Source organism: Ursus maritimus, unplaced genomic scaffold (assembly GCF_017311325.1).
Source record: "Ursus maritimus isolate PB19 unplaced genomic scaffold, ASM1731132v1 scaffold_33, whole genome shotgun sequence".
NCBI classification, from domain to species: domain Eukaryota; kingdom Metazoa; phylum Chordata; class Mammalia; order Carnivora; family Ursidae; genus Ursus; species Ursus maritimus.
The window spans coordinates 4,250,330-4,274,622 of record NW_024425897.1 but is presented as its reverse complement, the minus strand read 5'-3'; the positions used below and the strand labels follow the sequence as shown (position 1 = coordinate 4,274,622).

The following is a 24,293-nucleotide window of genomic DNA, read 5'->3' as shown; positions in this document are numbered from 1 at the left end:
TCAGTCTAGACCACCATTTCTCCAACTGTGGCTCAGCGATCTCTGGGGGTCTCCAAGACCCCAGTCTCCAGTGGTCAGTAAGGCCGGATCTCCATCATCTACCTTTAACCAAACAAACAGGTCGCAACAGGTGAAGCTGAAGGAGGGGGAGAATCCAGCTGTCTTTCATTAAGGCATGTATCGTAAGACATATGCAGAAGGGTAAAGCAATGCCACTCTTATCACTAAATTTTTGTTTTGAAAAACAGTGTATATAATTGCTATATATGTTGACGTGAGTTTATTTTTTAGCGAATGAATTTTTTAATTTTTCAGTGTTAATTGTAAATATGGCAAACATCAGTAGACGTCATCCATACAAATAAAGCTCTTTTGGGGTTTACCAGTATTTTTTAAGAGTATAGAGGGGTCATGAGAGCAAAGCACTGGAGAGCTGTTAGTGTATGCAAAGCAGGAGCGTGGAGCCGAGGGAGGAAGTGCAGCAAGTTTGGACATGTAGTGGGGGGGCGGGGGGGGGCTTTCCAGGCTCAGCAGGGCCAGCGTAGGGCCCACTACACGTAGCATGTTGATAAGAAATGTGATGAATTTTAAAAGAAAGACTCCATAAAGACTTTCTTTAAAAGAAAGACTCCATACACTGTTTCCCACAACTGAGACCTTTCTTACTCTTGCTTGCAATGAACTTTTTAACGTAATGTTAGATCAGAAGATTCATGCCTTTCAGATGATGTAATATGTTCTATGTGCTGTCTCAGACCAAAAGAAATCAAATCCAGAGAGAAAAAAGATCTAAACATAAAAATGCAATGTATAAAAATCTTAGAAAAAATGTTTTTAGAATATTGGAGAAGACCTTCCTAATCAAACAGGAAGCTTAGAAGCCATAAAAGAAAAAAAAACAGTATTTCATGACATAAAAATTATTCATCTCTTCTATAGAGAAACTCACAGCAAAGTTAGTGATAGACTAGGAGAAAATACTTGCAACACATGTAATGGACAAAGCTTTGTGGTCATAATACGTAAAGGCTGCTTACCAATAAATGAGAAAATTACAAATAAGTTAATATGATTACGAAAAAGAAAAATACAAATTGCCAACAGCCATAGGGGAGGATCTAAAATTACTAGTAATTGGGGAAATACAAATTAAAACAAGATATATATTTTTGCCCATCAGATTAGTGCAAGTGAAGAGGGTGAGTATTCAGTGTTGATGAGCACGTGGGGCAAGAGCCCTTTCCTAAGGCAGAGTCTCAGTAGCCATCAGCATTTAAAAAGATTTGTCCTTGACCCAGAAATTTCAATCTTAGGAACCTGTCCTGAAGGGATACTCAAAATGTGGGTCAACACTCATATTCACACACAGACGTACACATGCACACACAATCTTTTGATCATAACAGAAAAAAAGGAAAAAAAAATACCCAAACATTGATCACTTGGAGAATATAAATTCCAGTACGTGAGTAGTCTGGAATAGACAGCCACCATAAAGAATGAGGTTGGTTTTTATATATTCTTGTTTTAAAATGTCTGTGGTATATTAAGCGAAAACAAGCAGAACAGTGTGTTTGTACAATGATTCCACTCATTAAAGAAGAACGCCCTATTCCATCGGCAAATGCACAGGTGCGCACAGCGGGCGAACTGTGCTGTGCCCCAGGGCGGCCTGGGGCTGGGTGGGGTCAGGAGCGCGGCAGGCCTCCGAAGGAGCATTTTACATTGTATACTGTTTCCTTCTGTCTTGTTTACGTTTTAAGGAAGTCTCCATTATTTTTATAATAAAACTCCTTCTCAGAGGAAACACCAATATCCCCCAAATGCCTGTAGAATTACGGAAAATCCAATTTGACTGTGTTGCTATAGATGGTTTCTTTATACAGGAAAGGATGACGTAGAAAGACATCCTCCAGGTGAAGAATTAACCCACGAAGACTTTGTGCAGAACCCCTCACTGTAATCATCATTTTCCTCTCTTTCCATGTCCGTAGAGCAATGAAGCTTTTTTTTTTTTTTTAAGGTTTTATTTATTTGACAGAGAGAGAGAGCACAAGCAGGGGGAGCGCAGGCAGAGGGAGAGGCAGGCTCCCCGCTGAGCGAGGAGCCCGATGCAGGGCTGGATCCCAGGACCCTGGGATCCTGACCTGAGCCTAAGGCAGAAGCCAAACCAACTGAGCCACCCAGGCACCCCCCAATGAAGCTTTTTAGAGAAAAGAAACATTTGTCAATTCCAGTTCGTGATTTAACCTGCTGATCAGCCGTTAGGCCTCGGGGTGTGTCCGGAACGAGGACAGCCATGCAGGGTGGGGGTGCGGTGGGGAGCACAGTACCGGGGTTTGCAGACTGCCAGCTTCTAGAGCTGCTCAAAGGCATTGCCTCCTGAGCCTCCTCAGTCAGCCTTTCACTGCCCACTGGGGCTGTGCCTGGCGAACCCACCTGGTCTCAACTACTCACCACACCGGCTCAGCAGTTCGGTTCCCTCACACTCAGCTCTCCATTCTCTGGGGTGCACATCTGGGCCGGTCCCACTGTAGGCCCCATGCCCAGTACAGTCCAGCCCAGTCCAGCGAGCACATTTGTACATCTTTGTCCCTTGGGTATGTGTGGGCAAGGGTGGAGGGCAGTGTCACAGGACTGGCCATGGTGAGATCCAGGAACACGCTCTGTTTACTCCCATGCCAGCTCTAGCCCCTCTGTTTCCAGGGTATGGATGGTGGGGGCTCACAGGTGCAGACATTGGAGAGAGGGTGCTAACTAGTCCCTTCCTGTATTATCCCAGATGTGAGCCCCTACACTGAGAGAGCACACCTTTCCACTGGCCATCAGCCTGGATTCTATAGCAAGAGGGTGTGTGTGTGTGCACGTGCTATGCTTGGGCGTGCCTTCTATGTATGCATATCCACGTATATGTGTGTATGAATGCACTGTGCCCATGTGTGTGTGTGCCCATGTGTGTTGCTGTACACGTGTGTGCATGCAGGTGTGTATTTGTGGGTGTATGCATGTGTGTGTTGCAGGTTCCAGGCAGGGACACAGTCAACAGAGCTCTCCCCTTTCTCTTCCTCTTCATTAAACCCCATACTTCCCCACCTCACAACAAAGTTGTGTGCTGTCTTCCTCACCATCTCTCAGGGCCTCTCACTGTTTAAGTTGACACCCCTGCACACTTCCTTTCACGGTGGGGAGAGACTGAGGAAACTGGTGGGCAACATTCAGCAAAGCCATGAGCTGTAAGTCAGAAAGCAGGAAATGTGAGTTCTGGGGTTGACCTTGAGCAATGAGCCTCTGCTTCCTCCCGGCAGAACTGAAGGGCTTGAATCACCCACCTGTAATTGCCGGCTCCACGTGCCGCCGTTCTAGAGGTGGCTCCGCGGCGCTGTACTGGAGTGTGACACCTGTGTGAATGGCAGTTAGGAAATCCTTTGGAATGGCAGTGTCAGGAATGTAGTTTCTGACTGCTCATAAAATACGGTGCCTGCAGGGTTGGAGACAGTGCAAATGTGTTTTCTAAATTACTTCCAAAGGCAAGGCCCTGCGTAAAGGAAGTTGGAGCTTTTTCTCAACAGATTTTCCCTTTGGTGTATGGTATGGGTCCTGTGTGGATGTGCTTTGGAAAGTGTGACTCAACTATAAAGATGGGTCTAACATTCCTGGAGAGATTACACTGGGGGAGCAGCTTCGATTTCGCAAGACTTTCTTACCTCCCCTGGGGGCGGGGCCGTCCAGCAGGAACAGAGTTCAGATGTTGGAGCTTTTCGCACCCCAAGAGGCAGCAGCCCTCCAGGGCCTGCCTGCCCATGGGAAGGGGTAGCCTGTGCAGCAGCCAGCCTATGGCATGCGCACTGGGCTAGGACTTCAAGTTCCGTGTGTGAGTGGGGTCAGTTACAGCACAGCTGTCTAGAGGTCTTATAGAGCCAACAGAATGCATCCTCCTAAGGCCCTACTCATTATAAACAATTTGCAAAGACAAGGTTTGTCTGAGCACCACGCGTGGGCTCACCACCAGAGGTCTATTGGGAAGAGCCCCATACCTGGGTTGATGTTATTCAACTGTTGAAGTCTGGCAATGGCCTTGGGCAGCAGACCTGGGGAAAAATAGTTTCTCTTTCTTGAGGTCCTCGAGGACCGAGTGCTTGCAAGAAGCCCTCAGTGCCTGGCGGTTGTGTTGCTCAGAGAACTGGGTGATGGCACAAAGGGGGATGTGGCTAACAGGCTTTCCCTTTCTGTCACAGCGGAGCTGGAGTTTGCCCAGATCGTCATTATCGTCGTGGTGGTCACGGTAATGGTCGTGGTCATCGTCTGCCTACTGAATCACTACAAAGTCTCCACACGGTCCTTCATCAACCGCCCGAATCAGAGCAGAAGGCAGGAGGACGGGCTGCAGCCGGTAAGTGTGGGCCTGAGCCTCTTGGTGCTGTCCAGGCCTCTGTCTCGGGCTCCAAAAGTGAGGCTGGGTGCCAGCAAGGGCCGCAAAGCAGAACAGCCTCTTGAGTCAGCCCACTGTGGTCCATAGGTATGGAAGACTCTATCAAAGGTTCCTACACTTTAAGAAAACCATATGCATAACGAGCGTTCGATTCAGCGAGTTCTCACAAGCCAAAGACGCCTGTGTAACCACTACCCAATCAGAAGAGACGTGACCAGCCCCTAGAAGCCCACTCGGGTCCCACTTCTAGGCATGCCACCTACAAGGTCACCACTGCCTGGACTGCTGTCAGCACAGATTACTTGCAGTTGCTTTTGAACAGTGTTTTTAACAAAAGAATCCGACAGGCGGTGCTCCTTTTTGTCTGGCCTCATGCTGTTACATGCTGATTGTCTTTAAAAGTGGCCCTGGAGTGGTCAGGGACGCACTTGGGCGGCACCACCGGCATCCATAAGATGCTGCGGGGGCTCGGCAGCACGGTGGGGGTGGGCGAGCTAGAAGGGCAGTGGGGTGATAGCAAGAGCTTGAGGCCTCCTCTGGTGGATCAGGGTGGGTCGGGTTGTGTAGGGGACTCACAAAACAGCCCATAGTAAGGCTCTTCAGGTGGTTGTTTTTAGGGTTTCTAGCTGTTTCTTGCCCTTAATCACACTCCTCTGAAAAAGAAAATATGTTTTCAGTTAAACTGTTCTACGACCTGTGCCTAGGAGACCATAGGCCACTGGCACTTTCTGTTCTGAGCTGCTTTTACAATGTGACTCTGGTCGCCTTCAGTGAGAGGCTTGGGAATGTGAGTTTAGGCAATTACAAATTATTGGTTTTGGTGGTAGGCAAAAGAGGCAGAATCCCCGCGTGATGCTTAGCCCCTCAGAGCGTGTGTCAGGACCAGGGAGATCTGATCATTGGCTCAGGGAGGCCATCCTAGGTGTAGGGGTGCAGCTGTCCTGGAGGGTATGGTGGAGTGGCTACTGGGCCCAGGCCCTTGGGCCCCTAGGGAGGACTGGGTCACGCTTCATCAGGGCTGCAGAATTGCTCAGTGACCCATTAGCTCTGCTGTCTACATGGGTGGAACTAAGGGTTGCTGGGTGTTCTGTGTCTGTGGCAGGCAGGGGCGGGGAGAGGGAAGGGGTGGGGCTGCTGGGAGCAGTCCTGAGAAAGAACCCCTCTCTCCCTTCTGCTTTCCCTATCCTCTGCAGTCCCCTACCTTTGTCTCTCCGGGTCCCCAGTTGGCCGCACGAGCTTCCTCCAGCACTATCAACATGATTTTCATCACACCAACAGTTTCCCTGTGGGCCCCAGGCTTGTTGTCCTCCCAGCACTCTGGTACCCCAGTGGTCCAGACTCACTGAACCCTGGTGTCTTGATGCCTATAGATTCCCCACTGTCGTATGAGGACAGTTCTGTTACCTAAAGGAGGGAACTAATTCTTCCGAAGTTCTGAACACAGAATACACGTAATTCCCCTGAGTTTAAAGAGAGAGGACAGAGAGAAAATCACATTCGTAGCAACAGTTTCAGAACTGCGAGAGGATGGGCCTTCACTGCTTTGCCTAAGCCTTAGTGCAAAGACTGTAAACCCCCAGCCTTGGGGGAAAGAGGGAAACCCATAGGCAGCTCTCACGTTTCCATGAAGTACCTGCCGTGAATTTAGCCAAGTTCCCTGCCTTAGGCCTTCTGCTCCCATCCCCAGGGGATCTGGAGTCACTGCACGCATGGACTCAGACTGCTTTCTTGTGTTTGGCCTGGGTCCCCACCTACCTCTGTGTTCCCCTCAGATTTGATTTGGGGATCACCTTGCTTCTACGTGACTCTCCTCGCATTGGTGAGGTGGCTCCTTCCTCCACTCCTCAGTGCAGACGTGGCCATGTCTGCTGTCACCGCCCCGTCCGTTGTGGCCAAGGTGCCTGCCCATGGGTCTGCTCCCCAGACTGGGAGCTCTGTGACCCAGTCAGGGGATGGGTCACGTACACACACACAGTCACACTCTTACCAGCAGGATACCAATTTTACAAAGGCAGAAAAGTGAGAATTTAAGTTTGTTTTTACTGAGAATGTGTCTTCTGTTTCATTTGGGAATGGGTTTGTGTGGGGCCATCTTCTGGGAAGGGGGGGGTGGCTCGCCTGTGTCTGCCCTGCTCCAGGGGTTCCTGGGCAGCAGAGTTTCCATTTCTTGAACTTGAGAAGGTAACTAATAATTTTTGGGTGTAAGGTCATCGATATCTAGGGATTGTGTCCACAGGGGCCTGATCACACCGTGTGCCTAAGTTTGTTAATAAGCGTCTGAAAGTTTTAGCGCTGAGAGCTGGACCCTGGTTCTGAGGTGCAGGCTGCACACGACTTAGGGTTTAATTCCTTTGTTGCTACTGTACTATTTTTTGTTTTCTTTACGTGACCGAGTACCAAGTGCTGTTGCTTCTCAAAGCTTGAGTTTTCCTTCCCAATAAACTGGGAATGGGGATATTGTACAGCTTAGCCGAAGGCTCTGCCCAGCGTTTCACAAACTCAAGGTGTATGTTTATACAGTGACGAGAGACCATTCAGGCCCAGACCGTAGCCCCATTTCATGACTAGGACTACTGACCTGTGTCTAGTCCAACGAGGGAAGAGAGAAGGTGAGAAAGAAACCTTACTTCTCTTCTGGACACAAATACAAATACAGCCAGCACTGTGTGCCACGTACAGTGTTCCTGGCTACCCAGGAGTGTGCCCCCAACCAGACTTCTTGCCTGGCTCCTTTTTGCCTGGCTCTCCTCCCTAACGCCTTTCAGGAAATGCTGCTTCCCTTAGTACAGTACTAGGAGAGCAATTGATTAATTTACAGTCATGATTCCCGGCTGGGGTGATTTTGCCCCCTAGGGGACGTTTGACAATGTTGGGAGACATTTTTGGTTGTCACAACTTGGGGATGCTGTAGGGGTGCTCTAAACATCCTGCGATGCACGGGGCAGCCCCCACGACAAAAAACGATCTGACTCTAAATGTCAGTAGCGCCAAAGGGGAGACCCCCCGATCTCAGCCGGTGAGACAGTAGTTGGGTTTTATTTTCAAGGAGGAGGTTGAACATGTAACTGCTTTGACTGAGGAAACGCCACTGCCCTGGTGTGAGCTGCCCCTCTCCTCACTGATGGGCTTTCCACTTTGACCAAAGGGAAAAGCAGAACTAAGGTTAATGAGATAGAATCTTAACAGCTGTGAATATCCCTGGTTCTCAGGGAGAGTTTTCTGGAAAATGATTGGTTGGACCAGTTGCCCCTTTGGGCACCCTGATTCCGGGAGGTTTGCTTTGTAAAGTCAAAGGTACCTTCCTCCATGACTGCAGCACACGCCTTCTTCCTCACATGGCACCCCCTCCCGGGGCCTCCCTCCCCAGTTCTAACGGTGTCTTTTGGAAGCACATGCTTTCGACGCCAGCTCCCTCTGGCCAAGGAAGGAATGGGTGGGAATCTGCATTGTCCCCGGCCAGGCAGCCTTCACCACGGTCTCTCTGAGACACCATTCCATGGGAGCCCAGGGACGGGACAGTCCTGGCCATGAATTTGGTGGAAGCAGCCATTTCTGGATGAAAATGAAAAATAGCAACCTCGGCTTAAATCACAGGGAAAGTAAATGCTTAACTAATGGCAAGGAGCAGTGAGTGGCTTTATGACACAAACCTGTACGTATTCTTCCTGAGGTAGCCTCAGCTTATTTTTTAGAGCTTGGGTTTATGTGATTTCAGGACTTTGAGACTGTCTAGATTTCTTTCCATTGCCTTAGACTGCCAAGTAATAGGAGAACAATAAAGGGGCATAAATATTCCAGACACAGCCCTGAGAGATGTTTGCACATGTCACTGGAGCCTCTCTCACTAGAGCTGGTGGGGGGTAATGGGGGCATGAGCGGACTTCTCTGACAGCCTGTAGCGACCCCACCTGGACAGCCCAGGGTGCAGTGGACAGTGGACAGTGGCGAGGTCAGAGTGGCCAGCCACTTACTGAGGAACAGCAGAGGGACAGAAACATTTCAGTTTGAACTATATGAAATTATGGATATTCAGCCATTTTGACCTATAAAAACAGCAATTTCAATTAAAAAATTAACAGAAGGAGTCATGTCAAGCATTGCTTCATTACTAAGTACTGCGGGGATTAAATCACTTGTGAAAATGCGGGTGCCTCGGCCTCCCTGTGGAGATGGAGCCGCGCCCCCTGTGCTGTGCCGGCTTTATGAGGAAATGCAGGTGGGATGTTGGGAAGAACGCCATTCCTTTTGCCTCCCAGCTGTTGGGAAGGAGGACATGACTGCAGCCACCAGCTGTGTCAGTACAGAGATGTGGGTTCTGGAGATCCGAAGTGTCCCGGGGTGGGGGAAGTCCACACCCAAAGTCCCTCCCTACTGATGTTGCAGACTTGGCCTAAGGTGTGGCCAATGTGTATGGTTTGCCCCACAGGGTGTTTTGACAAAACGTGATTGAACTGTAAAAATTGGGAGATTTCACATAAAAACCGGAATTTACATCTTCTCTTGAAAAGTCAGCATATCAGGCCTCCATTCTTGCCTGGTAGCCCCAAGATGGGGCCAGGAAGCAGCTGCCACTCTGAATGGACTAGTACTCACCTTTTGACTGTGGTCCCATCTTTCCGTGGGGAACCCTCAGTTGTGGGTAGGGTGCCATTGCCATACTGCTTTGCACAGTGGCGGTCGTTTTTAGAGAAAATACATTTTGCACTCATGCCTCTATCACAAGGGTGAAAACAAAAGATAGACCAAGAGAGCCACCGATTTCCAAGGAAATGGGAGAGAACTTCCTTGTAAAGAAAATTCCTACAAGATTAGGGGTTCAACCACGTATGTCTGGGCCAGCGGAGTCCAGTGTCTCCTTTGTCCAGCTGGAGGTGCTCGCCGTTCTGGCCCCTGCCATTCCTCAGAGCGGGGCTGTCTTCTCTGCGGCTGGTGTCTGTGGTCGAAAGAGTAAAGATGGCCATGGGCTTGGGAGCGGGGGTGGCCCGAGAATGGGCAGTTCTGGACTCCTCTAGAAGCAGCTCAGGAATCTACCACGCTGGGCTCAGAACTCACGGTGCTTGAGAAGCCCCCAAGCTGTGTCCTGGGCCCAGTGAAGGGTGTGGGGAGTGGCGGAGTCACCACACACACAGCTCACTCCCACTGTGGCTAGAGGTGGGCTGCTCTGTACCTGCCTTTTCTCATGTCTACTTAGGTTTAGAAAAGCATTTAGAAAAACATTTCTAAAATGATAGAAATGAACTATTTTAGTAAGGTGCAAAAAAAAAAAAAATGAACTGAAGGGCTCGATGATGTAGTTATAACAGGCATGTCTCTGACACTCCAGACTAAAGAGAAGAGAGCCACTGGCTTTATTTAGCCTCGGACTGAGAAGAAAGATGGCCAGGGACGGTTTCTCTGTGGGTGAGACAGATTCTTGCTGCACTGTAAGACCAGGGATACTTGTTGTCAACTTTGTCCCGTAACAATTCATTATTTCATGAGCCTCTGAAACTACGTTTCCTAATGTCACAGGGACAGCAAGGCGCAGGTCAGTCAGCACCTAACTGTAAACTCCAAGCACAGGTTTCCTGTTGTCAGTCAAACTGTTTCTCTCTGAACGAGTGAGAATGCAGTCCAGCCTCCAGACCGGTCATTTAGAAGGTTTTACACTTCGGTATGTCTGATTGAAGCATTAGAAGATGACGTTAACAGCTTCAGAATGAGAATGTCTCCCTTCAGGTAAGGAGGTGAAGTTGCTAGCAAAAATTGGCCAAGGTTGCTGGGACCCAGCTGTTCTGCAGGAGATCTCATCTGAACAAAAGTAGAAAGACCTTGTTAATAGCCAAGATTCGTCTTTAAAGCAGTGTGAGTAGAGCAAATTGTCCCTCCACTGATGTTGCCATGCTCACGACAGTTTTGGAATTACCGTCAGAGCTTGCGGGTCGTATTTGGGGAGTTTTTCAAGGGAAAAATATTTTTTTAATATCTCAGTGATGGCAGATCTTCCTTTTTCTTATTTGTTCCCTGCGGATGGATTTGATTTTTGGTACCAGCCAAAATCCATTAAGAGTTAAATCTTAACAAATGATGTGACCGATCAGGCTAAATGATACAAGTTTGGTGCAAAACCAAGTGTGGCTCAATTAGTAAGACCGATGTTGTCTGAGTTACAAACCGATGCTGTAGAGAGAGGTCAGGAAAAACCCACAGCAAACCAATGGCTTCCTCTAGGAAGGAGCTGGGAGGGGAGGAGGTGGACAAAGGGAGCCTGGTTTGTGTGTTAAAACTTTCATGATAAGAATGTGTTCATATATTACTTTTGCAATTAAAAAACATCCTCCGCTCATGTAAACTGATGCTGAAGACAAGTCCAATAGTGTTCTGAGCATCTGTAGACCCCCTGGGTAACTCCTTTGAGTATGTTTTGTATTCTGACAAAAGCATGCTAAAACCAGATTTTTAAGTAAAATTGATGAAAATTTTTAATAGACAAGTTTTAGTGATGTTTTAGGTAGACCCTATAGCAATAAAAGTCTAATGGTAAAGCCTGTTTTATTTTTAATTAGTCCTTAGAAACTGGTGTAAATTTGTTCTGGGGAAAGTTCTCTAAATTATTCTAATTCTGTGGCCCTAGTCGAGGGGGCTCCCTGAGGCTATCAATAGACACCAAGGGAGGTAGCTGGGTTTTGGTTCTGCGTTAATCCCCTACCAGCTCTATGACCTTGGGAAAAGCATTGGCCCTGTCCCTAGGCTTAATCTCACAAAGGAGGAGGTGATGGTGCCCGCCTGGGCTGATAGCGTGTAGTTCCGCAGTTCTCTGTTGCTCTGAGCTTTCTAATTCCCAGGCTCTTCTGTCTCCAGGTCTAAGTGCTCGCTCTCCCCCGGCACGAAGCCCAAGAGAGGCACCTACCTTCGTGTCTCCTTTTCTGCTTGGTCCTCAGAGCCTATAGACTTCCCTGATCCACTGTATTGTTCTGGAAATGTATAGGATTCCCTTTTCTTCCCGACAGATCGTCCTGGATGATTTGTGTTTCTCTTAGGGGATGTGCCCTAGATTGAGTAGAGTTGGGAAGGACACTTTAAGTGTTGAGACTAAGTCCGATGGTGGATTCCTGAAGAGGAATAAGGGGGGAAGTGCTGGAGAAAACAGTCTCTCGTACCTAGAGGTCTCGCCTTTGCATCTAAGCTATTACTGCCATCTAGGGTGGAAAGACAGTAATACTAAAGCATTTAGATGGTGAGAGGCTGTGTGAGGAAAAGGAAGAAATGAGAGAAAGTAGATTTTGCCACATGGTAAAGGTGTTGCTGAATATCCAAAGATGAGTTTTACCTGTGCTTTGAAGTTCTCACCCTGAGATGGGGAGAAAATAGAGTCCCAAATATTTGATGCCATACAATGCATTCATTCGCTGGGAGGTACCCTTGAATGGTAGAAGACAAAATATCCAGCAACAGCCTTGCTTGACCACAAACTGGCTATCACCTCCAATGAGAAGTACACCTTCTTCGGGCTCACCTTTCTCCCATCAAATAAGGGATAATTGGCTTAGATCAGAGGCCTTCAGATTGTTTTTGACCCTGAAGAACAGTAAAAAACATGTTTTATGTCATAATCCACAATGCTCATTTACACAACTAAGGCAGAAGTTTCACAAAACAATACTTACAGACAACGTACTCAGTCATTCTCTATTCTGTTTCAGTTTTTTGGAATGCTGGTTGTGACCCACTTAAATTGATTTTCCAGTTCTCTAAGAGGCTGCAACTCGCAGTTTGAAAAACAGTATTAGGTTACAAGTCTCGCAGAAATCGGGTTGTTTCCAGTCTTCAAATATGCTTCCTGTGGTCCTCTGTATGTGGAAAGGAGAGTTGAACTGAGAGCATAAAACAAAGATTCGGGGCATGGGAGTGGCCTTATACACGGTCACAGTGCAGCGGATGCAAGACAGCAGGCTTCAGCTGCAGGTCACAGGAGAGCCCCAGTAAATCATGGCCACATATTACTCTCTTAGTGCTATAAATGCTGTATCCTTTGATGGAAAAAGATCCAAAAGATACAGAAATAAAAAAGATTATAAGAGAGTACTGTGATGGGGCGCCTGGGTGGCTCAGTCCTTAAGGGTCTGCCTTCGGCTCAGGGCGTGATCCCAGCGTTCTGGGATCGAGCCCCACATCAGGCTCCTCCGCTGGGAGCCTGCTTCTTCCTCTCCTACTCCCCCTGCTTGTGTTCCCTCTCTCGCTGGCTCTCTCTCTCTCTCTCTCTCTCTGTCAAATAAATAAATAAATAAAATCTTTAAAAAAAAAGAGAGAGAGTGCAATGAACAAGTTGAAATGGACAGAGTCCTAGAAACACACCCTACTAAGATTGACTTATGAAGAAATAGAAAATCTGAATAGATCTATAAGTAGTAAGGAGATTAAATCAATTTTCAAAAACCTCACAACAAAGAAAATAACCTAGACCCCTTCAGTGTGAATTCTACCAAACATTTGAAGAATTAATCAAATCCTTCTCAAACTCTTCCAAAAAAAATTTTTTTTAAAGATTTTATTTATTTATTTGACAGAGAGAGAGACAGCCAGCGAGAGAGGGAACACAAGCAGGGGGAGTGGGAGAGGAAGAAGCAGGCTCCCAGCGGAGGAGCCCGATGTGGGGCTCGATCCCAGAACACTGGGTTCAGGCCCTGAGCCAAAGGCAGAGGCTTAACAACTGCGCCACCCAGGCTCCCCGTCTTCCAAAAAATTTGAAGAGGAGAAAACACTTTCGAACTCAATTCTGAGAGGCCAGCATGTCCCGCAAGCCAGACAAAGACCCAACAGTAAAAGAAAACCAGTATCTGTTATGAATATTGATATAAAAATCCTCATCAAAATACTAGCAAACTGAGTTCAGTAGCATACTAAAAGAATTATGCACTATGACCAAATGGGTTATTTCTCTCGTGTAAGGATGGTTCTATATATGAAAATCAATCTACTATTAATTAGTAGAATGAAGGGAAAAAGCTAAATGATCATCTTATTGATGCAGAGAAAGAATTTGAAATTATTCAATACTTTGTCATGATTAAAAACATTCAACCAACTAGAAGAGAAGAAAACTACCTCAGCATAATAAAAGGCCATTTATGAAAAGCCCACAGCTAACATACGCAATGGTGGAGGACTGAATACGTTTCCTCAGAGATCAGGAGCAAGACAAGGATGGATGCTTTTACCATTTCTATGTCAGCATAGTCTTTATTGGAAGTTTTGGCCAGAGCAACTCGACAAGAAGAGGAAATAAAAGGCATTCCAATTAGAAAGGAAAAATTAAAATTACCTCTGTTCAGAGACGACATGATCTTATATGTAGAAAACCTGCTAGAACTAATAAACTAATAAACAGATGGATACAAAAATCAATATGCAAAAATCAGTTGCATTTTTTTACACCAACAGTGAACAATCTGAAAAGGAAATAAAGAAAGCAGTTCAATTTACAAGTAGCGTCAAAAAGAATAAAATACTTAGGAAGAAACTTAACCAAGGAGGTGAAAGATTTGTGCACTGAAAACTATACAATGTTGCTAAAAGAATTTAGACACGAATAAATGGAAAGACATTTATGTTCATGGATTGGAAGACTTGATATTCTTAAAATGTCCATACTACCTAAAGCGATCTACAGATTCAGTGTAATTCCTGTGAAAATCCCAATGATGGTTTTTTGCAGGAAAAAAAAAAAGTCCATCCTAAAATGCATATGCCATCTCCAGGGAGATAGTGCCCCTCACTATAGCCAAAATAACATCAAAAAGGAAGAGCAAACTTGAAAGTCTCATACTTCTTGATTTCAAAACTCAACTACAAAGCTACAGTAACAGAAGAGTGTGGTGCTAGCATAAAGACAGACATCGAGTCCAATGGGATATAACAGAGAGCCCAGAAATAAACTCTCACCTATATCATCAAGTGATTTTTGACAAGGATGCCAAGACCATTCAAGGAGAAAGGACAGTGTTTTCAAAAATGGTATTGGGAAAACTGGATGTCCACGTGCAAAATAATGACATTGAACCTTATCGTCTAATACCATATACAAAAAATTAACTCAGCATGGTCCCAAAACCTAAATGTCAGAGCTAAAGCTACAAAACTCTTAAAGAAAACAATGGGGAAATCTTCATTGGGCTTGGCAATGATTTCTTTCTTTCTTTTTTGCTTTTTTTTAAGATTTTGTTTACTTAGAGAGAGAGAGCATAAGCCGGGAGGAGAGTGAGAAGCAGATTCCCCACCAAGCAGGAAGCCTGACGTGGGGCATGATCCCAGGATCCTGGGATCAGGAGCTGAGCTGAAGGCAGACGCTTAACCGACTGAGCCACCCAGGTGCCCTGGCAATGATTTCTTGGATATGACACCAAAAGCACAGGCAACAACAACAAAAAAATAGATTAGAATTCAAAAATTTAAAAGTTGTTTATCAAAGGACACTGTCCAGAGAGTGAAAAGGCAACTCCCAGAATGGGAGAAAATATTTGCAAATCATATATCTGATAAGGGATTAATATCCAGAATATATAAAGAACTCCTGCAATTCAACATCAAAATAATAGACAACCCAATTTAAAAATAGGCAAAGGACTTGAATAGACATTTCTCCAGAGAAGATACACAAATGGCCAATAAGCACATGAGAAAAGCTCAGTATCACTAATTACGATGGTTAATTTTATGTACCGACTTGGCTAGGCTAAGCAATGCCAAGATAAGTAATAGAACATTATTTCTGGATGTGTCTGTGAGAGTAATTCTGGAAGAGATGAACATTTGACTCAGTTGAGTGAGAAAAGAAAATCTGCCCTCCCTAGTGTGAGTAGGCATCATACAATCCTGGAAGGCTCGAATAGAACAAAAAAGGTGGAGGAAGGGTAAATTTTCTCTTTCTTCTTGAGCCGGGGGCTACATCTTCTGCCCTTGGACATCAGAACTCGTGGTTCTTGGGCCTTTGGACTCCAACACTTATATTTGTGCACACACACACCCCGTCCGCCAGCTTCTCAGGTCATCAGACTCAGACTGAATTATACCACGAGCTTTCCTGGTTCTCCATCTTGCATATGGAAGATTGTGAGACTTCTCTGTTCCTATAACCATATAAGCCAATTCCTATAATAAATATCCTATTATTTATAATTCCTATAATTATTTTTAATTCCTATAATAAATATCCTGTTATATATATAATATGATATACATTAAAATATATATTAAATATATACAGATATTGTGTGTATATATATAACAATGTTTCCTGTTGGTTTTGTTTCTCTGGAAAATCTTGACTTAATACACTAATTATACACAAAATCAAAAACAAAATGAGACACCACATCATGCCCATTGGGATGGCTGTTAGCAAAAAAAACACAGGAAATAACAAGTGTTGGTGAAGATGGGAAGATATTGGAACCCTGTGCATTGCTGATGGGAATGTAGAACGGTACTGCTGCTGGGAAAACAGTGTGGATGGTTCCTCAAAACATTAACCATAGAATTACCATATGATCTAGCAATTCCACTTGTGGTTTTAGACCCAAAATAATTAAAAGCAAAGATTCAAAGAGATATTTGTAAACCCCTGTTGATAGCAGCTTTATTCACAATAGCCAAAAGGTGGAAACAACCAAAATATCCATCAATGGATGAATGGTTAAACGAAATATGGCATGTATCTACAATGGGAATCAGCCTTAAAAAGGAACGAAATACTGACACATCCTGTAACATTGATGACCCGTAAAGATATTATGCTAAGTGAAACAAGGATCCAGTATTGTGTCTGTCCACAAAAGGACAAATGTTGCATGATTCCAGTTATAAGAGGTACCAAGAATAGTCAAATTCAGAGAGACCGAGAGTGGACCGGTGGTTGCCAGGGGGTCGGGGGCGGGGGGGAGGGGAGGAATGGGAAGTTAGTGGTTAATGAGGACAGCATTTCAGTTTGAGAAGATGAAAAGGTTCTGGAGATGGGTGGTTGTGACAGTTACACAACTATGTGAATGTACTTAATGCCATAGAACACACTTTATTAAGTTGGTAAATTTTGTGTTATATACATTTTACCGCAATAAAAAAAAAAAAGAAGACAAGTCAGTTTTGATTGCCCACTCACCACCACCCCATAAAATGCACCAAATGGTCAGATTTAAAGGGGGAAAATGCAGTCATTGTGTTCCAGGTCTGCAGGTAACCCAGCGTGATTGTTGGCATCATAAAGACAATCATCTGAAAGATAGGTGATTACCTCTGTCTTTAATGCAGATGTTTTACCATCAGGCAGATTCAACTCAACAGGACATTTTTCTGTCCGCACGGCTGTTCTTTGACAGCTGGGAAGGAGGAAAATACAAAGTGACTTCTCAAGTATAAAGGAGTCTGAAGATACCTGTCTTCAAGCCTGCAAGATTTAGAGCTGTCCTGTGTCCTTTTTCCATAAGGCGTAGATTCCGTAGTGCCCCTTGATGACCAGCCAGCCCCCCAGGGTGGTCCAGGGGGTTCAGGGTGCTTTTTTGTGGATCTGGACTGAGAGGCACTGCCATGAGGGGAAGCCTCTCCCTTGGCATGTTTCCTCAGTCCAGACTCTGCCCACAGCCTTGCAGATTCAGAAGAAATACGTCACCCGACTCAGAGATGATCAAACAGAAGTGCTCGAGGGTGACTACATTCGCAGAAGAATGACAAATGGCAAAGTACTCATTCACAGGAAAGATTTCCTTTTAGCCAATAAAAGAAGATCTAAGAGATGAGCTCTTACGATAAGCTTTTATTCTTCCTGTTTACTGCCTCCCTGCTTTCGCTTCATGACATCAGAAGGAGCGGTGCACAGCATAGACAGCCTCTGCTGAGGGCTGTACTTACGGGGGTTCCTTCCGTGGACGGCTAATGGCAGCTGAGCTGATGACTGAAGAGCACAGAGCGTCATCGTGCAGCAGTGGGCCTTTCTTCTGTGTGGCACCTGAGTTTTGCTGAAACCCAGTGGCGGGAAGCTGTAGAGAAGAACTTGCTGTGAGGGGTCTCATGGCTAATGCCCCTCTTAGGAATCAGCTCCCGACCTTACGAGAAAGGTTCTGAAGAAATCTGAGATAAATGCAGCTTTGCTTAAGCCTTTCTGATGCTTCCAGTCTTCCCATTCAAAATGCCACCTTTGGTGACATATGGCAGCTACCCTCGTGCTGAGCGGAGCCTGACGTACAGAGATGCAGAATCCCTATGCTGCACACCTGAAACTCGGGTAACATTCTGGGTCAGCTATGCTCAAAAACAATTTTTTTGAAAAAGGCAAAATGCCACCTTCGGAATAGTCTTGTAAATGAACAAATAAGGAAATTTCAATGAATTCATTATTTTAAAAGGGGTAGCTGAAAATTATCCCCACTTTAGTTGTGTGAAATAGCAGGTGGCCGTTACCTATAATGTTTAAGAGCTACCATTTACTGAATACTTATGTGTTCATAGACACACGGACTAAGGAATTTACATACATTGCTATATTGGAGCCTCACAACAAGCTCCATTTACAAATAAGGAAACTGAGGCTTGGAGAAACTAAGTAAGCTTGCCTGGAGTCACAGATTGAAGAGTGGCAGGGCCAGGAATCTGGCCGAGGGCTTTCCCAACTCAGAGTTCACTTGCCCGTACGGATCCGCATTCGTGTCAATAGCTGTCATCCATCGGGCAGTAGTAAGTTGTCCTCAGATAATCAGTCATTAGCTTTCTTGTTACAGTGCCTTTGTGTTCCAGGCAGAAAACTAGAGAGTCAGGAACATACATGCAAGGCAGCGCACATAGAGAGAGGGACCCAACTGAATGCCCTTCTTGTAAGCTCCCTCGATCAGGTGCGACAGCCCCCCATGTGTTGTCCTGCTCAGTTTCAATGTGTCTCGAGTAACTGGTACTAATAATAGATACAACATGAGCGACTTGAGAATAATGTACCTTTAAAAAATGAACTAGAATTGATTCAGCATGATCCTTAGAGTAATGTCATGCCAACTCACATTCCAGAATGCTTTCTTGAGCGGAACAAGGGGGGGGAGTGACAGCTTATGCTTGGGGACTGCACAGACCCCCAGTTTCCCCCAACCCCCCATCCCATGGGAAGGTGTGGCACAGGGCCTATTCGGTTACGCACATCATCTCGTGTGTTGGGATTAAGACCCCTTGTCAGGAAGTACTCAGTAGACAGCTGTAAAGGAAGGAATTTGTTTAAGCCTCCATAAAAATATTAGCAAAATTTTATTCCTATTGCTCAAATTTCTATGAATTATTTTAAGTATTATCTTATTTCACAGCTTATTCCAAGTATAACACCATGTAATAATATAAGCATTAGCCAGGAAGAATAGAGACTTCATTGTTGAGATAAAAATTGGTTCCATAGGGGCACCTGGGTGGCACAGCGGTTAAGCGTCTGCCTTCGACTCAGGGCGTGATCCCGGCGTTCTGGGATCGAGCCCCACATCAGGCTCCTCCGCTATGAGCCTGCTTCTTCCTCTCCCACTCCCCCTGCTTGTGTTCCCTCTCTCGCTGGCTGTCTCTGTCTCTGTCGAATAAATAAATAAAATCTTTAAAAAAAAAAAATTGGTTCCATAATGAGGAACCAGAAGTACTGCCATTTGAGTAGATGCCAGCTGTATGATGAGCCCCTTCTCCCTGAAAATGTCACCACTAGTGCTTGGAGATGAAGAAACAGAGGGGTCTAGACAAGAGGGCCCAGGTCTTTGAGTTCAGCAAGGCACAGCTATCTGAAAAGATAGTACAGGCCCCTTGGAGGACGCTGGTCATAGGGTCAGATCATAGTCCAAGCACTTCACCTCACCTGGGGGGCAGGAATCACCGGGCTTCGCCAGCAGTGTGAAAATCGGTGCTACTGAGGACAATCTGGTGGTGGGCAGCATGGGACAGCCCCGGGGGGTGGCCAAAGCAGGTTATGGCCTGAGTGAGGAGGGTCCCTAACCGTCAAGTCAGCTGGAACCCAGCCTTTCTAGAATTCTGGCCATCTCTGGGTCTCAGTTCTCCGTGTACCAGCCCAGAACTAGAATGACAGCTTTTTGGGCTGTTGACCCTAACCGTTCTCACCGGGGATCTCATAGTTTTCATAGCCTCCTGTGTACTGTGTGGGTGAAAGGCCTAAAAAAATAAGTGTCCTGTAAAAACGAATGAATCAGGGGGCAGGGAGTTGTTAGTGAATAACCATTCACTAAATAAGCCATGTCGTTGTTAAAATAGTAATGATGGAGGGGCGCCTGGGTGGCTCAGTCGGTTGGGCATCTGCCTTTGGTCAGGTCATGATCGGAGGATCCTGGGATGGAGCGCTGCGCGGGCTCCCTGCTCAGTGGGAAGCCCGCTTCTCCCCCTGCCTGTGCTTCCTCTCTCTCTCTCTCTCTCTGACAAATAAATAAATAAAATCTTTTTAAATAAATAAAGAAAGTATTTCTGATGGCTATGAGGGAGGTGGAGTCGGGACGAGGGGGCCAGGTAAGCGGGTGAGCCACAGTGGCAGAGGAATATGAAGTTCCGGGAGAAGCTGATGGGCCCCAGTGCAGACAGGTCCGTGCTGGGATTCCGTCCGAATCCAGGAGGCCCCCTCAGTTGGGTCCTGGAGCTCCTAGGAGGAGATGCAGTGTGTAGACCCATCCCCACGAGGATGGCCCTGTACGGCGGGGGCAGGAGGGAGTGTCCCAGGGAGCCTGCAATGAGAGGAGACATGTCGCAGACAGGGTCTGAGCAACTCCCCACGTTTAACCAAACGCACAGCTGGAGGCACCCCCAAGCTTTGGTCAGCGTGGCCAGGGGGGTGAGAGCACAGACTGGGGGGCAGGGCGGCACAGCAGGCAGCGAGAGCGGCTCCAGCGCCAATGGGAGGAGGGTCACAAAGCCCTGAGCGGAGCTGATGACAGGAGGCAGGTATGAATTTGGTGAACGGAGATCAAGACCACAGGATGTGGTCTCTTTTGGCAGTTTCCCAGTTTGGTGAATTTCTAGGGAAATAAAACCATTAAGGAGGGTTATTTCCATCTTCGGAAAATGCGCAAGCCCCTACTTCTGGGTCACTTGGCGTGGTGCTGTTATTTCTGGCCCTTATGCAGCTGCTCTGCGTTAGCCTCCTGCTCTGGCTGTCGCCTGGTGCCAGTCCCCAGGGTCAGGGAGGCGGCCCATGTGTGCGGCAGCGGCACCAAGCTCATCTGACAGACAGGGAGCATCGCTGGGGCGGAATTACAAGTCATAGAAATACCCAAGCATTCATTTTTATGCTCTTTTCAATACGAGAGTGGCTACAGCCCCCCAGAAGCATACTCATCGTTTCACCTTGGCCCAGAGGAAACTGCACCAGCGTCGTGCAGGCCGCCTGTGCCTGGGGACGGGCTGCCTGTGGGTGCGAGTCAGCTGCTTTATTAGATTCGACTGGGGGCTGTCACCTGTCGCCATGCCGGAGCCAAAACGGCCCATTACAGAATTTCATAGTCAGACCCTAAGCCCCAACTTCCTCTAAATGCAGCTGCGTCTGTTTATATTTTTGCCCCTAATTCCATGGTGTCCTGCGGGTATCTTAGGAACAGGTTGTATGTACTGGACAAACACCCTGTTTAGCTGCAAAGGGAGTGTTTGTATTAGACTTCTGGCCTACAAAAGGGAGCAAGAGAGGGTTGGCCTTCGCGTCCAAAGACGTAGGAGTGATTTACCTGGCAGGTCGACTCGTGGGTCTTTTAGACTTCAGGAGGCTCAGTGATGGCACAAGGTCATGTATGCATATTCCTAGGAATCCAAAAATACAGGCATCTCTCCCCACCACCACGAACCCAGTTGTTCTTATTCTCTTTCCCAAAGTAACAGGTCTTAAGCTAATAAATGGCCCAACAGACCCTTGCTAATAGCCAACAATTTGGGTTCAAAAGGGATGACACATTGAAATGCCTTGTAAACAAATTTATGGTGTTAGAAATGACCCTTAATCACGCCTACTGTGTGCTCGTCACCTTGTCAGTCTGGTCAAACATTTTTGAAAAAGACATTAAACAACTAGATGTCCCGTTACATCTGCCTTATGAATATATAGACTCAGGAATAAACTCACTCCAAGATACTCGAAGGGCATTTGAGCTTTTGGAAACTCAGTGTTTGGTCTGAAAGCCAACCAGTGTGGCTGGGTAGTGCTTTCCTTCTACTGCTGCTGCTTAGGTCAACGCTGGTTACTGTTCAGAAGAGTGTTGTCTGGCGCTCGGCCCGTGGAAGCTAGTGCCCGTTGCGCGGGGCAGGCCTCCGGGTAAGAGCGTGGATTCACCCAGACCCTGTGCAGCTCCGGGTGGTGACTGAATGCAGTTTTGAGGATATTTTGAATGCATTGCAAGCACACAGGTGTACGGTTTGGAAGATATCTGATTTCAGATCTATTTGAAATCTATTATGGCTGAGACCAAAACCTTCTAACTTTTCCTTGTGGTCACAATTCTCTGTTTAGATGTTAGGTGTGAAAAAGGACCAGTTCTTTGTCACTCCATGTTTTAAACAGGTCAGCTGCTCTCAAAGAGGAATGCAATCCCTTGATTTTGGGTGCTGTTGTATGAAACTAATGATTTTCTTGTGATGTTTCTTGTCCCCCCACTGCCAGGAAGGGCGCCTGTGGCCTTCAGACAGCTCCGGGCCTCGGCCAGGGGCCTCAGAGGTAAGGAGTTGGGCAGGGGTGGGGATAGGCCGCAGGAGGTAGCTGCTGCCCCATGTCAGGGGAGGGGAGGGGAGGGGAGGAGGGGAATAACCATTGCAACACAATTGGTGAAAAGGCTAAGTGTATTACCGCGTAGATTAAGAAATAACCCGTTTCAATTAAGGCATATACTGTAACTTTGGTTAAAAAGGCGGGGAGAAGTTTTTCCCTAGGATGTCCTAGAGATGATTCATGCTAGTCTGAAGCTCCTTACAGAAACCAGGTTGAGAATCACTGATCTTTACATGATCCCCATAAACTGCTAATAACGAGGTTTGTCAGATGTGGGCATCATTTATAAATACATCTCCAAGTTTAATGATATGATTTTTAAAATAACATAGTTTTTGCCTGTAAGTTAAAAATATGGTGTGAGAGAAGTCAGCGGAGATCTATATCTTTATATTTGATATATCTCTTTTCTCTAGAAGAAATTTGGATGGTGGAATAGGTGAGAGGATTATGTAAGAAGAATGGTATTTGGATTCATTTTGGGAAATCATCTGTAATTATATTTACTTCGGAGTACAAAACATTTTTCATGTCAGTTACTAAAAGTAACTACAGGAAACTTGTATCCAGAATGAAACAACTGGAAAAGCCTAGAAACTAAAGGAAAAAGAGCTCACTTGTTCTGTATTTTCTTAAGTAATTGATAGGTCAACATGCTCCTATAAATGATTCATCCATTGACCCAGTGCCTTGGACCTACTCCAAGTACCACTGTGTGCAATTAAACTTACATTTATAGTGAGAACTCTGAGGGCCCCCACTCTTCTGAATCATAGGTGAGAGAGCAGGCAGCGTGGTCCTTTTGCTCCAGGTGAAGGGGTGGGAGCCCAGAACCGTCACCTGGTGGGCAGGACTGCAGCGCCACCCACACAGCGTTCTTCCTTTCCATTCCTGTCCACTGAGCTCTGGACATTGCTGCTGTATTCTACTGGAACCAGCAGAAAACGTAGATGCATAGTGTGCTCCGTAACTCCCGTCCAACCCAAATTGTCAGTCAACCGGTCTCCACTGTTGAACCATCCTAGATTCCCTGTAGTTTGGCAAGGTGAGTGGTGTAAGTCGCAAGGAATAAGAAAGCTACTTTTTTTTTTTTCCTGAAATAGTCTTTTCTCTTTGTTTCCTGTTTTGAGGACTGTTTGGAAAGTCTTCAAACTGCCGAGAACACAGACCAAGCATGAATTTCCTTGCTACCATCACATTCGTGGTCATTGTGTCAGGAATCTCTTCAACCCTCTCCTCCTTCCCTTGCAGATCATGTATGCCCCGAGGTCCAGGGACAGGTTTACTGCCCCATCCTTTATCCAGAGGGACCGGTTCAGCCGTTTCCAGCCCACCTACCCCTACGTGCAGCATGAGATCGACCTTCCCCCCACCATCTCCCTGTCTGACGGGGAGGAGCCGCCTCCTTACCAGGGGCCCTGCGCCCTGCAGCTCAGGGACCCGGAACAGCAGAGGGAACTCAACCGAGAATCTGTGAGGGCCCCGCCCAACCGAACCATATTCGACAGCGATTTGATAGACATTTCCGTGTACAGTGGGGGCCCGTGTCCGCCGAGCAGCAACTCGGGCATAAGTGCCAGCACCTGCAGCAGTAACGGGAGAATGGAGGGGCCGCCCCCGACGTACAGCGAGGTGATGGGCCACTACCCGGGCGCCTCTTTCTTCCATCACCAGCACAGCGGCGCACACAGGGGGAGCAGACTGCCGTTTCAGCAGGACAGCTCGGGGGCCACGGTGCTGCCCATCCAGGGCAAAGACAGGAAGCCCGGGAACCTCGTCTGACCCTGCGGAGTGCACAGGAGGAGGAAGAAACCGAGGAGGGAGGAGGGCCGCACTGCCTCCGCCCCCAGGCACGGTGTTGTTCCGTTTCACGTGCTCCAACGAAGTAAAACCAAATGTGCAAACGTGGTCTTTGTTTCTGATTCCTTTCAGGGGAATTGCATGCAGACTAGACTGAAATAATACAAACTTCCATCCGGTCGGACCGCGAACAGTGTTTATTTGGGGACAGGCGTCAGGACGGGGGTGGGGGCTGGTTTTGGCAGAGGGCGGGCTTGGGAACACAGAGAAAGGGTTGCTTGGAAGATATCATGAAATAAAACCTGCAGAGATATTTGATTTATTTAATTA

The 24,293-nt window shown here is 46.6% G+C and overlaps 1 protein-coding gene across 2 annotated transcripts in view; it reads left to right on the top strand.

Annotated features, from left to right (window-relative positions):
• The window catches only part of LDLRAD4 (low density lipoprotein receptor class A domain containing 4), a 30,031-nt gene extending 5,960 nt beyond the window's left edge, over nt 1–24,071 (top strand). For both annotated transcript variants that reach the window (XM_040619610.1, XM_008709990.2), the window contains exons 2-4: nt 4,236–4,390; nt 22,059–22,112; nt 23,415–24,071. In XM_040619610.1, the coding sequence (XP_040475544.1) occupies nt 4,286–4,390; nt 22,059–22,112; nt 23,415–23,945 (690 nt within the window). In that variant the 5' untranslated portion in view covers nt 4,236–4,285 and the 3' untranslated portion in view covers nt 23,946–24,071. The remainder of the gene's footprint in view (nt 1–4,235; nt 4,391–22,058; nt 22,113–23,414) is intronic.
• Nucleotides 24,072–24,293: the final 222 nt, after the last annotated feature.